Source organism: Chiloscyllium punctatum, chromosome 36 (genome assembly GCF_047496795.1).
Source record: "Chiloscyllium punctatum isolate Juve2018m chromosome 36, sChiPun1.3, whole genome shotgun sequence".
In the NCBI taxonomy this organism is placed as follows: domain Eukaryota; kingdom Metazoa; phylum Chordata; class Chondrichthyes; order Orectolobiformes; family Hemiscylliidae; genus Chiloscyllium; species Chiloscyllium punctatum.
The window spans coordinates 2,791,674-2,805,940 of record NC_092774.1 but is presented as its reverse complement, the minus strand read 5'-3'; the positions used below and the strand labels follow the sequence as shown (position 1 = coordinate 2,805,940).

General features: G+C 43.4%; 1 protein-coding gene across 1 annotated transcript in view; it reads right to left on the bottom strand.

Annotated features, from left to right (window-relative positions):
• LOC140461030 (uncharacterized) overlaps positions 1-14,267 on the bottom strand; it is a 37,470-nt gene that overhangs the window by 11,809 nt on the left and 11,394 nt on the right. Inside the window, exons 4-8 of the mRNA XM_072555814.1 lie at positions 13,140-13,454; positions 11,633-11,932; positions 7,806-8,123; positions 3,974-4,276; positions 3,565-3,882 (exon numbers count right to left, since the gene is read on the bottom strand). Coding sequence (XP_072411915.1) covers positions 3,565-3,882; positions 3,974-4,276; positions 7,806-8,123; positions 11,633-11,932; positions 13,140-13,454 — 1,554 coding nt within the window. The remainder of the gene's footprint in view (positions 1-3,564; positions 3,883-3,973; positions 4,277-7,805; positions 8,124-11,632; positions 11,933-13,139; positions 13,455-14,267) is intronic.

Genomic DNA, 14,267 nt, shown 5'->3' with positions numbered 1-14,267 from the left:
CCTCAGATAGTGCCTGACCTGCTGTGCTTTTCTAGCACCACACTCTTGACTCTGATCTCCAGGATCTACAGTCCTCACTTTCTCCTTGTTTATTCACAGGCTTCTTGTGATTCTGTGCATCATGTTGTGACGTGGAACATACTGAATCAATGTCTCTTTTCCAGTCGCACTGAACTAGGATTGCCTCAATTTTACATGGTGTATCTTTGTTCAAATGTCTCTGTTGTCTCACATCCTCCTATCTCGGTAATCTTTAGCAGGCCTACAACTCTCTCTTCATCTATGTCAGTGATACAGATCGTGAATAGCTGCAGCCACCTGGCTTTTCTCTTATCCCTTTGCTTTCTGTCCATTAACCACACCTCCATCCATGCTGGTATATGAGAGTGCTTTTTCAGCATTTGCTTCCCATCCTTAACTGTCCTGGAAGGTGTGGTGGTAAGCTGCAGTGCATCTGGGGTAGGTCGAGCTCCAGTCTAGCTGGTATGAAATGAGTTCCTGAATTGTGACTGTGCAACATTTATGAAGTTTCAATGTAGTTGCAGGTCAGACGGTGTGTGGCTGGGAGGGGAATTGACGGGGCACTGTTCTTTGACCTTCCAGCTGGTAGACATTTCTGGGATGGAGGCTTGTTGAGATGTTGCAGTGTACTTTGGACACAGAACACACTGCTGTCACTGCGTCGTGACCTAACATTTTTCTTCTGTAGGTTTGAAGTGAAGCAGATTGATACACTCACTGTATTCAAGGCACTATCTAAATACAATTCATACTTGGGTCTGGGCCAAAACCATCAGGGAACACTGGGATCCACTGGATTTCCTCAGTTGATGTTCAGCACACAGTGTCAGCCTGACAGGAATAAGCACGTTTTGAATTTACAAGGTTCTTGCTTCTCCCCCTGGCCTTTTATTAAAACATACATTGAACACTTATTGGTTCAGAAGATATTTATAAGGATGTTGCCAGGGTTGGAGGGTTTGAGCTATAGGGAGCGGCTGAATGGGCTGGGGCCGTTTTCAGTGGAGCTTCAGAGGCTTATGGAGGTTGATAAAATCATGAGGGGCATGGATAGAGTCAATAGTCAAGTCTTTTCCCTGGGGTGGGGGAGTACAGAACTAGAGGGAAAATATTCAAAAGGGATCTGAGTGGTAACTTTTTCACGGAGAGGGTGGTGCTTGTATGGAATGAGCTTCCAGAGGAATTGGTGGAGACTGGTACAATTACAACATTTAAAAAGCAACTGGATGGTCATATGTGCAAGAAGGCTGCTCACAATTACCAAGGACAATTAGGATTAAGCTACAAAGGCTGGCTTTAACAAGCAATGGTCGCATCCTGTCATAGAATAAAAACTAATTTCCTTTCAACTTACTGATGGATTGAGATTGATTGTGTTCAGTCCTGTCATAGGATATCGTCAAAAGTTTTAAAAACATATTTTGATGTGCAGTCAATGATTTTAGACTGAGTTTTGTTTTGCACTGTGTTGAATTCAAACATTCTCATGTTTATGAGTTGTTCATCCCTACCTTCCACTATGGCCATGTCTGAACATTTCACAGTCCCCCCATTACAGGTTACCTCCAATAATAAAGCCTCAATGAGTGAAATTGAGAAATGCTGATATTATTGGGTGATTGTAACTAATTCAATATATCATTCCTAAAAATTATTTTAAAAAAGGATTCCACCGGCATCTTTCTTGTGGACACGGAATGCCCTGTCATTGACTAATATTGTTCCAGGAGACGGACAAACGATATTATTTTCATTTCTACTACACAGGAATCTCACCCTCCACTTGCTGAATTTGAATTTCTGTGTTCTGCTTCTTTAACCTTTCTCAGCACCACATCAGTGAAAGGGTTGAACCTACTGGTTCAATTGAAGATATCTGGCTGCTGTATCCCTGTCCATCCCTTTCACCCATTTCCAATTCTGCAGTCTTTCTGAGTCAGATGATACATTGTAAGTCTTGGCTACTAGAATCAGACCAGAGAGGTAATGGTCAAGCTGTGAGGCTGAATCCAATCCAAACTGGCCTGGTCAAGGTTACAAAACAAAATGACTGTATCGAAAAGGATTGGATTGGTTGGGAGAATTTCAGATAGGTCTGTATCTCTTCCATGTTTGCATACTTTAATTAAGACAGTCACCACAGACTGATTTGCAACCCAAACAATTTGCAATAAAATTCAATGGACCAATTGATTCATGATCAATCACTTTATTTCACAGATTTGTTGGTGGCATTTATATTGGTGTTGTGCACCATCAGGGAGTGTCAGGTTTAAATTAGTCTGAAACAGGAACCTTGGCATACACCCAGAACAAGAGCAAGGAGGGCAAGAGCAAGCAGCATTTCCACCTGGAACGGGAAGATTTGTATTTCCACCTGGAACAGGAAGAGTTGCAGATTTAAGGTTTGTACATTTTCACCTCCCAATCCTTGTGCTGGGAATGTGGGAGCTCCACCCAGCCCCTGAATTCTGCAACACCCTGTTTATTTTGGAAATTCAAGGCACACCACCATGTAAACCATGGCAAGCTTTTGGACCTTGACCAGAATAGTCAGATTAGAGGAGAAGCCCTGCACTTTACGTGGGTCAGGGGTCAATTCAGAACTAAAATGGGGAACCAATATTTCACTGAGAAATCAAACTGTGGAGCTGGTTCTCTCAGGAGGCTGTGGAAGCAGATCAGGGCAGTTCAATGAAATGCAATATTCACAAATCAATATTTGGAAGGCATGAGAAAAGGAACAAGTAGGAGCTGAGTTAAACTTTAGACACTCCCCATATGGCACCACAGTTTTAGGCCATGCCCCATTACCTTTCCTGCAGTCACAAAGGGTCTTGGTAGGCAAGAGTTCAAGTAAACTTCCCAGTCCCTTTCACTGATGTTAACTTTTTATTTCCAGACTTTATGTAAAGCCAGACTATCAAAGTACTTTGGAGGGAGTTGATCTCAGTTCTGTGGCTAATTAGCTAACATTTCAGCTTTACCTTCTTGGTGGGACTTTCTCATCTAGATCAGAAAGTTGTGTGTGTCCAAAGCCCACTCTGTGTCATTGAGTGTATAATCAATGCAACACATCAGTGTCAACACTGAGGCAGTGCTGTTGGATGTGGCAATGCCCTGTCTGTCATGTCAAGTGAAACAAGAAGATCCCACAGCCACTAACTTGAAGATGACAACTGGGAGATCCCATTTATGCCCTGGATAATACGACAGCAGTAAAACTCCCTTTCCTGTTCATCTGAACATTGTGTGTGCAATTAATTGGCAGGTATCATGCACCACAATAGTCATTAAACTTCAAAAAATTTCTTGTTGGCTGCATTGTAAAGTGCTTTGGAATCGGAAATTGTGGAAGGAGTTACACAAAGAACAATTGTGTTTTTCTTTCTTCAGTTACCCTGATCTTAAGATTAGTTTCCCATTCACATAACTACAATAATGTACATCATTACTGTTAGCATTAAACATGACTGGCCCAATTACAGGTTATAGTAATGAAGAGACAAGTGTGTCAATGTTGGAGTCAGGTCCAGCACCTACCTTGAACATTCTTCACCTCCTTCCTGCTGTTAAAGTTGGAGGGTGGATGACTCACTGCACAGGTGAAGACTGAGCCTTTCCACCACTCCTCTGTGCTCACACTCAGGTAGTGCCTGACACTGAATGTCTCTGTCTGCTCCAGAGCAGTGGGGCCAGCACGGGTGTTGGAGGAGATCAGGCTGCCATCCTTCTCCCAGGAGACCTGTATGCTGTCTGGGTAAAATCCAGTGATCACACACTCGAGTGTAACTCTGCTGTGATTCTTGATCTCTTGGGCTGAAGGAGGCAGCAGTCTGACTTTGGGACTTTTTGGCTGAACTGGAACCAATGAACAAAACAAAGATGGTGTTAAACATTTTCCTTTGAGGTTGGCAATGTCAGTGATATAACTTTTCATTCTCTTGCCTACCTTTTATGCTCCTTGTTCGTTTTGACGTGGGAGAAGAGGAGGAACCACTTTGAGCAGAGCACACAAACTCCACCCCACTCTCCCACTCCTCTGCTGTGGTTTGGAGATGGCTGATGACCGTGTATTGGGCGCCTTCCTCTTTCTGCTGTTGCGTTGTAATTCCTTCACTTCTCTGCTTCCCATTCACATTCCAGGTGATGCGGACCTGGCTGGGATCAGAACAGACTGCTGTACACAACACAGTAGCAGTCCGGTTGATCCAAACCTCTTCCTTAGAAGGATTGCGAATAAAAACTGATATTTCTGGGAATGGGAAAGGAAAAGTTCAGAAGAATTGAAATTGTTTTGTGTCGGGAGTGACATGCCAGGACAGCAAATGTGGTAGGAGACTGACAGGACAGGAGGTGTCAGGAGGATTCAGAATGTTAATAGAGATTTTGCTGTTGATGAGAAATGGTGACAGATCAGCACAGAGGAGAATTTTGTCTTCAGTACTTTATAATGTGCAAAATCATCAGCTGATACTGGATGAAATCACACACCAGTTAATCTCACATTGAATTGAACATTAGATAATCTCAAGATTGTTTAAACGTTGTCACATAGTCCTTGGCTTGCACTCTGACTGCGAAAACATAATCAGAGCATCAAGATCCTGCTACGTCCTCTTTGAATGCATTTGCTGTGACTATGACCAATAGATTCACAATGAGGACTGTGATTAAGTTGTGGGTTTGGACAACATGTAACTGTCACAATGTTAATAAATTGGAAACTCTTGTGAAATGCAGTGAGATAAATGCAGATGCTTCGCAAAAGATACAACGGAAAAATGGCTTATTCACTGAAAGCACCTCCAGCCCAGTCCCTGATTTGTGACATTGAGCAGATTGAAGCAATGAGGACCTCTCACCTCTTTTCGAAACAGCCTTGGAATGTCTCAATTTTAAAATGCTTATCCTTGTGTTTATGCCTTTCCTTAGTCTCCCATCTCCTTATGTCTGTCACACTTATCAGCTGCACATGTGTCAATGAACTCTCCATTCCTGCAAATCTGACCCTTTCTACATCTCCCACGCTTTTCACTCCAGTACTGGCAGATGTTCCTTCAGGCACCGAGGCCCTGACTTCTAGAAATCCATCCCTGAATCATGAGTACATGTCCAACTCTCAGTTCTGTAAGGTGCTCCTTCAAAACTATTCCTTCTCCCTGATATCTGCTCCATTGGCTGAGTGTCAATTTCCGATTGATAACTCTCCAGTGCAACACCTTAGGATCTTTTCCTGAATGGCAGCTTATTGTAGGTAACACTCTGTGAAGGAAGATGATTAATTTGGAACAAACAGAACAGTCCACAAACTCAGAGGGAGTGTCAAAGATCCCCCTTTTGCAACTGTTTGGGAGTCATTTGGGTAAAGCATGTACATCCTGCCCCACACTGGCATGTCTGAGTTGTGGCAGTAGGAAGTGGATGGTTTACCAAACACTTCACACATTTTCCCCATTGCTACTAAATTTCCAAACGCTCGTTGTCATTTCAGATATCCCACACTCAGCACGTGTTCTGAACACTTTCCAGGCACATTGCACCCAAAAATCACAACTCCCTTATATATTATGATGTTAACTGTTGAATGCAATGTAAAACATAACTGTTATTTCATCAAGATGAAGTCCTTAATGACCTTTGAGAATCAACTCCCCGGCTGCATTTTCGAATGACATTCAACACACAGTGTCCAACAAGAACATGATTTTTATTCCCTTGAGATGGCTTTGGTTTCTCTCCCCTCCTCACTTTTTACGTATGATACTGAACAGTTCCAAGTCAAAAATATTGACAAATTGAGAGATTGATTACATTGAAGTTAATCACAGTCTGTTGTCAGTAAGTTGTAATCATTGGTTTAATGTACACAATCCATAGGCAGTGTGTATAAACATTGGGTGTGGTCAGCAATTTGACAGCTTGGATTTAATATTCACGTTGGTAATGAGAAAAATTCTGATATTTGTAAACTGCTTAACCCTGCCTTCATAAATGACCAAATGTCACCATCGAACCATCCCTAATGATCGGTGATCTCTCAGCATATAAGCTCTCAGAGTAGTGGAGAACACGCGTTATTGTTGTAAAATTGTGATACTGTTCAGCAAACGAGGTTCAATTTCATTTGTTCCTCAAAACCCATAAACTTTGCGAGCTGACTATTTTGTGAGGATTGAAGTGTAATGGACTGCAGTCAATAACTGGGTAATGGGGTACATCGGCAAGATGGCAGCAGAGTGGACACTCCAGCTGGAGCTCCTCTGCTCCACCAGTTCCTTTTCTCTTTCCCTTCTCTTTGCTGCAGTTTTTGTTTCTTCCAAAACTTTTAACTTCTGAACTTACCCAGAGGAATGGAGAAGATGATTCCCAGACTGGAGGGCGTCGTTGGTGAGACCTGGAGGTGGGTTTGAGACCAGGACGGCACAGGGGTAGAGTCTGAGACCAGGACGGCACGGGAAGCAAGTCCTTGTGTGAGTTCTGGACCAGAGATCATCAGGCGAAGGTGACTCCTGGACTGGAGGGGATCATGGGGAGATGAGTCCTGGACAGGAGGGCATCATGGGGAGATGAGTCCTGGACTGGGGGCCATCATGGGGAGATGAGTCCTGGACTGGAGGGCATCATGGGGAGATGAGTCCTGGACTGGAGGCCATCATGGGGAGATGAGTCCTGGACTGGAGGGCATCATGGGGAGATGAGTCCTGGACTGGAGGCCATCATGGGGAGATGAGTCCTGGACTGGAGGCCATCATGGGGAGATGTGTCCTGACCGGAGGCCAAGAGGACTGGACGCAGGTCCCAGGGGCAAGCCCTAGACTGGAGACCAGAGGGAGAAGGCAAGTCCCACGAGTAAGTCCTGGACTGCAGGTCACCACCCGGGGTGGGGGGGAGGGGGAGGCCCTTGCAGACTGGAAGCCCAGTGTGGTCTGGAGGCTGACTTGGAGAAAAGTAGCTTGGGTACTTTTTAAAAACTTTTTATTCTTATGCTGGACATTGAGTAATTCGAGTATTTTTCAGAACATAGAACAGAATATTACAGGACAGAACAGGCCTTTTGGCCCTCAATGTTGCGCTGGTCTGTGAGACCCATCTGAAGCCCCTCTAACCTACACTATTCCATTCTCAAAACCTTTCCCTTCCTCTGGTAGACTTTATTTAATCATCTTTCAATTCTATAACAAAGACTTAAGTATCTGTACCTAGGTCTCCTGTATCTAAGATGGCGGCATAAGCAGCTCCATTGCAAGTATTTCACTGTACTCATTCGAGTGCACGTGTCAATAAAACCAACTCGAATTCTAATTCCAATTTGAATAGAATACTTCACATTTCAACAGTCAAACTGTTCTCAAAGTTTACTTGACCGTATTGGGCCCAGTAGATTTCTCGTGTTCTCTCTCAGCAATTCCACTGACAACCAACATCTTTACAATAGAACAACCGTCTTTTACCAGATCAATGTGATTCATTCACAACCAACCCATCAATGGATTCCAGACATTTGTTGGTCACATTTATATTGCCTTCAGAGAGAGTGATGTCAAAGTTAGCTTCACACAGGAACCTCACCATGTAGTGAGAACAAATGCAGGAAGGGTTCTGTTCCTAAATCAAACTGGAAGACTTAATGATTTAGGTGGCATACATTTTCACCGTCATTGCCCTGCGATGGGAAATATGGAACTACACCCAGGGACAGAATTTGGTCTTTTTGAACTGGCAGAAGGAGAGTTTGTATGAGGATGAATTATGTCAATCTTGGCATCAGGCTGAGGTCTTACCTTGAACATTCTTCACCTCCTTCCTGCTGTTAAAGTTGGAGGGTGGATGACTCACTGCACAGGTGAAGACTGAGCCTTTCCACCACTCCTCTGTGCTCACACTCAGGTAGTGCCTGACACTGAATGTCTCTGTCTGCTCCAGAGCAGTGGGGCCAGCACGGGTGTTGGAGGAGATCAGGCTGCCATCCTTCTCCCAGGAGACCTGTATGCTGTCTGGGTAAAATCCAGTGATCACACACTCGAGTGTAACTCTGCTGTGATTCTTGATCTCTTGGGCTGAAGGAGGCAGCAGTCTGACTTTGGGACTTTTTGGCTGAACTGGAACCAATGAACAAAACAAAGATGGTGTTAAACATTTTCCTTTGAGGTTGGCAATGTCAGTGATATAACTTTTCATTCTCTTGCCTACCTTTTATGCTCCTTGTTCGTTTTGACACGGGAGAAGAGGAGGAACCACTTTGAGCAGAGCACACAACCTCCATCCCGTTCTCCCACTCCTCTGCTGTTGTTCGGAGATGGCTGATGACCATGTATTGGGCACCTTCCTCTCTCTGTGGTTGAGCTATAACCCCTTCACTTCTCTGCTTCCCATTCACATTCCAGGTGATCCGGACCTGGCTGGGATCAGAACAGACTGCTGTACACACCAGGGTGGCAGTCTTGTTGATCCAAACCTCTTGCATGGAAGGATTTTGGAGAAATAGAGACACTTCTGGGAAAGGGAAAGGAAAAATTTCAGAAGAATTGGCATTTTCCGGTATCAGCAGGTGTCAGATGTTTAAGGAAGGCTTAGCTGTCATGAGAAACAAGAAATATAGGGACAGAAGTGGCCTGGAACTGGAATTGTTTTTAATCCAGGACATCTGGAGCAGATACCTGATCATTAGAAAATCCAAGGGTTATTTCAAACATGTTTTGTGGTTCTCAGTTTGTAAGTTTTGACCAAGAATGTACAATCAGTGCATTAAGAAAGAGCCAGATCCATTTTGAATGTGTTTACCAAGTGATCAAGAATCCACTGCGAGGACTGTAATTGAGTTGTGGGCTGAGCAGTTTTCAGAGACAACACTATTAATAAATGTAATCTCTGATTTGTGAAATGGAGTGAGACAGAGATACAAACTGCTCAGCAAAATGAACAACTGAACAAATTTGTTTTCACTGGGTGTGACAGTGGATTGATTCCTGATGTCGAGTACACCAAATCAAAAAGAAGCTCATTTCTTTCAACCAAACACTGTTGCTGGCACCTCTGTGTTGGCATTGTTGGCTCATATCCCACTTGGGTACAAATCTCAAAGCTGGCAGTTCAGGGCAGACCAGAGGGAGTGCTGCCCTGTCAGAGGTGTTGTCTTTGGATGAGAAATGAAAATGAGGTCCTGACTGCTGTGTCAAGTGGAAGGTACATATGGCAGAGCACTATTCTGCAGAAAAGCAGGAAGGTTACTGCTGATGTTCTGGTCAATTTTATCACTCACTCACTGGGTCATTCTGTACAGGTTGGCTGCTGTGTTTCCTACATTATAAGAGTGACTTCACATTAAAATACTTAACTGGCTGTGAAGCACTTAATGATGTCATGTGGTTGTGAAAACGATATATTAATGCAAATCGTTCTTTACTTTTCCTCTCATTCAGGTCAGCACTGGAAGTTTCTGTTTTATGATTCTCATCGTAATGTTCCATTGCCTTGGCCTTTCCTCTATCTGTAATCTTCTTCAGCTCGACAATAATCTGGAAACTCTGTACAACTCGGGGTGTGAATCCTCTGTTCCCTTTGTCCAAACATTGGTGGCCAGATCCGAATCTGTGGAACTCACTGCCCCAGCCTCAGTGACCTGTTCTCTCTCTTTCTCTCTCCCCCTTCCAGACACTGTTAAAAACCACCTTACTGGCCAAGCTTTTGGTCACATCCTAATTCCACCATTTTTTGGCTCAGTACCAATTCCTCTCTGGCTTTTTACCAGCTTGGGCTGTTTTATCACATTGGAGGATATGTAAGTGCAACATGTCACTGATGATCATGCCTGTGAAGGAGGTTGGTTCATTTTTGCATTGGGACAGTAAACCCGGTGTATCATAGGAAGTAATAAAAGTCCTCTCTTGTTGGAGATTGGTGATCATTTATATATAATATGTTCCCCATCCTCTCTAATTTCATTCAAGAGCTATTAGACTGGGAGGATAATGATTCATTGAATTTGTCATCTGTCATAGGATCACCATCACTTCAGATATCCTGCAGAATCAGTGTACAAACACATTCACTGTGCAAACCCCCACAACTAGGGTATCTGCTTTGATCCACACTGATTGTTCTCTGTCTATATCATATTGAGTTAATACTTGCAGAGAGAATGATGACTCTGTCTGTGTCCTGGTCAAAACCATTCATGAAAACTGTGTACCGACTCCTCTGGCTGCAGTTTGAGCTGATGTTCAGGACAGTGTCTGACAGGGTCACGCCTGTTATTAGCTTCAGATGTTCTGCTTCCCTCACCCACCTTTCAGACAAGATGTTGAGCAATTTCCTTCCAGGTTATCATTGATCATTCTATTAGTAACCAAGTCTTAATGTTTGCTTTCCCACAATCAATCCTCACAGGGTCAGAAGCACTCCCCATACCATTGTAAAATGGTGAAATCACAGGGTAAGGGGCAGTTCACTCCACATACCCTCATGGAGACATTAAAAGGAACTTTGTCAATTTGAATTCCTTGTGAACATTGAGAACCTTTCATTGACCATTGTCAGTCTCCAGGATCGAAGGGAACTTCTCCAATATTACTATCCTGTGTTTCCACCCAAAACCTATCGGATTGTACAGGGCACCAGATAAGTCCTTATGGCCTGAATTACCAACTTGCCTCAGGACAACCTCATTGAAGTAAGAGACCAAATCCTACTTTATTAGATCAAAGTGGTGGCCCCCATGGGTGACAAATAATCGTCAAATTCTTATCAACTTGGTGGTGAGGGTCAAACTGTGAGATCAGGACATTTCAACCTAAACCAGTCCAGGTCACCAAACAGTGACCATTTCAATAAGGAGTGGGAAACATTAACCAGGGCTGTCACTTCTCACAGTCTTTACACTATCATTCTGACAGACTCCATGGGCTGGGGATTTGAACCTGCCAGATGACTTGTAATAAAATTCAACAGTCAATTCCATTCACAATGAGCTCACAACTTTATTTGACACCTTTGTTGGGCACAGTTATATTGGTGCTTTTCACCGTTTTTGAGGGTCACATTTAGGTTAGTGTGGTAGAGCAGTACTGGCACAAAGTCAGAACAAGAGCAAGGAGGACAACTGTGGCATGTCGGTTTTTCACCTGGAATTGGAAGAAATACAAATTTAAATGTTATACATGTTGACCTCTCCTCCCCTATGTAATGGACAAGCTCCCTCAGGAGATCTTCGAAACAGATCATGGTAATTCATTCAAATTCAGCATTGGAAAGATTTCTGTGATGAAACAGCACTTGGGTAACACTGGGAGGAAACAGAAGGTGATTTGGACTGTGGATGGTTTCAGAAGACCATTTGATATCTCGTCTAATTTTCTTTCTACTGCAGTTATGTTGAGTAACATGGAATGAGGGATTTAATAGGCAGGCAACCCCACCCAGGTGGTCTTCCTGTTTCATACATTACATTACAATACTCCACTCAGATGTGACTTTAATATCAAAACAGAAAATACTAAACATCTCACCTCTCCCTGCAATGAAGGACAGTAATTCAAGTGTTCAGGCATTCAGTCAATAGGAGATTAGATTTCTAACAGGGTATTCTTTCTCCCCGTCAGACTCTACTTACCCTCTTGGTACTTCATGTTGATCCTGGTATTGAAGCTTGTAGCCTCATGGATCACTTCACAAGTGTATTCATCCCCTTTCTTCCAATCTGCCACCTGTACAGTCAGGTAAGAGATTGTTTCAAACATATTGCCATTTCCCTTTTTGGAAGGGAATTTGGTACCCGATTGGTGCACTCCAGCTTTAAACCAGGAAACCTGGACACTGTCAGGATAGAATCCAGATAGCATGCACCCCAGGGCAGCAGTAGTTTGATTGTAGACAACCTCCGGGGATGGAACAACAGAGAAGACATGGGGAGCTGTGGAAAGATACAATATTTCAGATGATGTGATTGTTTTGGAAACAGACCTCCCCCAACATCGAAAGAAACCATCACATATTGATTTTGATTCACTTGGGAATAAACAGCCTGATGAGAATGACCATGAATGTGAAGTGAGCTGGGTTAGAGAGTGCTAGCAGCATATCTACGGTCTCCCAAGTGAAGTATCACATTTTACTGGGACCTGGAACAAAGGCAGGTAACTGGAAGTTGAGGTGGAGGTCACCCATGATCTAATGAAATGGTGGAGCAGTCTTAAGGAGCTGACTGGCCTCCCCCTGTTCATGTGCCATGGCTCGGCAGCTCCTTCAATGCCATGATCATATTATCTAGATATCTCTTGATGTCAAGAGCATCTCGAAATCTATGAATCTCTGTTTTGATCTGAATAACTGAGCTTCCACACTGCAAGATTTTGGGAGTGTGTGTGAAATCAGGTAAACAACCAGTAAAGGATGGAGAGGAATTGTTTCCATTTCCAGGGAGATCACTCGTAATAAGTGATACAATAAACCCAGGTTGGCATGAGGACGTTTTCCTTTGGAAATATAACAATTTGTTTGAATTTTCCTGAAAGGGGCCGGTGAAGCAGATTCAACTGTATTTTCCGAAAGAGAAACAAATTATTATTGAGAACACAAGACATTGGGAGGATCGTGGATAAAGAGCAGAGCAGTGAAACAATTTTACATCTTTGATAATGCAGGCACAGATTTATTGGGCTAAATGACCTCCTTTCCTGTATGATTTTCTAAATCAGGATCTTGTTGGTGATATGTTAAAGGGTGGGTGCAGGGCTCTAATATTGGAGCTGGATCAGAAAGTGGACAAAGTTATGGGATTTGTTTCCTGTGTGTCACAACCCCACCACCCCAGCCCTCCCCCCTTTGCCCCAGTCCCGATATTCAGTTTCACTGACTTGAGCAGAACTAAATGCTGGGATTGGGACATCACAGGCGATGACATTGTTGCCCTGCCTTGGGTCGTTTGGGGTGATTTCTCATGGCTCTTTACTTAGCTCCCAGCAGCACTGCTGTTAAGTCAGGATAGACTCTGTGGCTACAAGAATTCATTTGTGGTCTATTTGGCAGAAACCTCCTTCACTGGTTGCTGAAGGTTCCTTTCCAACTTCATCCCCTGATCCTAGTACAGTTTAGAATGGTATGTAAGCTCTTGTACTAACGTGTTGGCTTTTTGACCTCGGCTGTCACCATTTCATCTGACTTGTAACCCGCTTTGCAATGGTAGACCTTGTTGGCATTCCAATCCGATGCAGAGACTTTGAGCACACTGCTCATTGTGTACTTCATATTTTGCCCCAAGACTGCTGGATAGTTATTTACTCCAGTTGTGATCACTCTATTGTCACTGGACCAATTCTGATTGATGCTCTTGGGCTGAAAATCCTTGACTAGACAGAGGAGGCTGATCTCATCTTGGTTGGAGCTTGTCTCACAGTAAGTACTGGAAGCATAAACTGAAGGTTTGATCTGGACATCTGAAACAGAAATAGATAGACCCAGTAAATAAATTCATGGCAATTAGATGAAACTGGAGAGATTGTGTTAAAGCTAGAACCAGCTACTTCTGAAAACAATTACACTGTTACACAGAGAGTTTACACATTTATAGATCAGCTGTGGCTCAGTTGGTCTCACGGTCACATCAAAATCAAAAGGTCATGTGTTCAAGCTCATTTCAGAGTTGAGCTGATACTGTTGGAGTGTTCCACTGTTTGAACCACCATCCTCCAGATGAGAAATTGAACTGGAAACACAAACTAATTAATTAATTGATTAATTTCATTTAGAACTGACAGCACCAGATGGTACTTCATATAAATGGAAGAATCTAGCTCCAAAATTATGGTGATAGTAATAATTGTTTTGAGGTGACATTGATTGAGAGATTAAAATACCATAGATTCAAAACAAGTGACATTTCTAACCTGGAGGCAATAGCAATATGGGCAAGAAAGGATTCAGGACTCGTGGAAATATATTGTCTAACAGGCCGTGAGTTCAAAACCTGCCCAGATTGAGATGGTTAAAGCTGTTGACTTGCATGGACTGGCACCAGATCACACAATCTGGAGAAGCTGACAGATTGTGATACAAGAGGCAAATGTGAGAACTGCAGATGCTGGAAACCAGAGTTTAGATCAGAGTGGTGCTGGAAAAGCACAGCAGGTCAGGCAGCATCCGAGGAGCAGGAATATCGACCTTTTGGGCAAAAGCCCTTCATCAGGAATAGAGGGAAGGAAGCCTCCAGAATGGAGAGATAAATGGGGTTGGGGGTGGTGGGGGGGGGG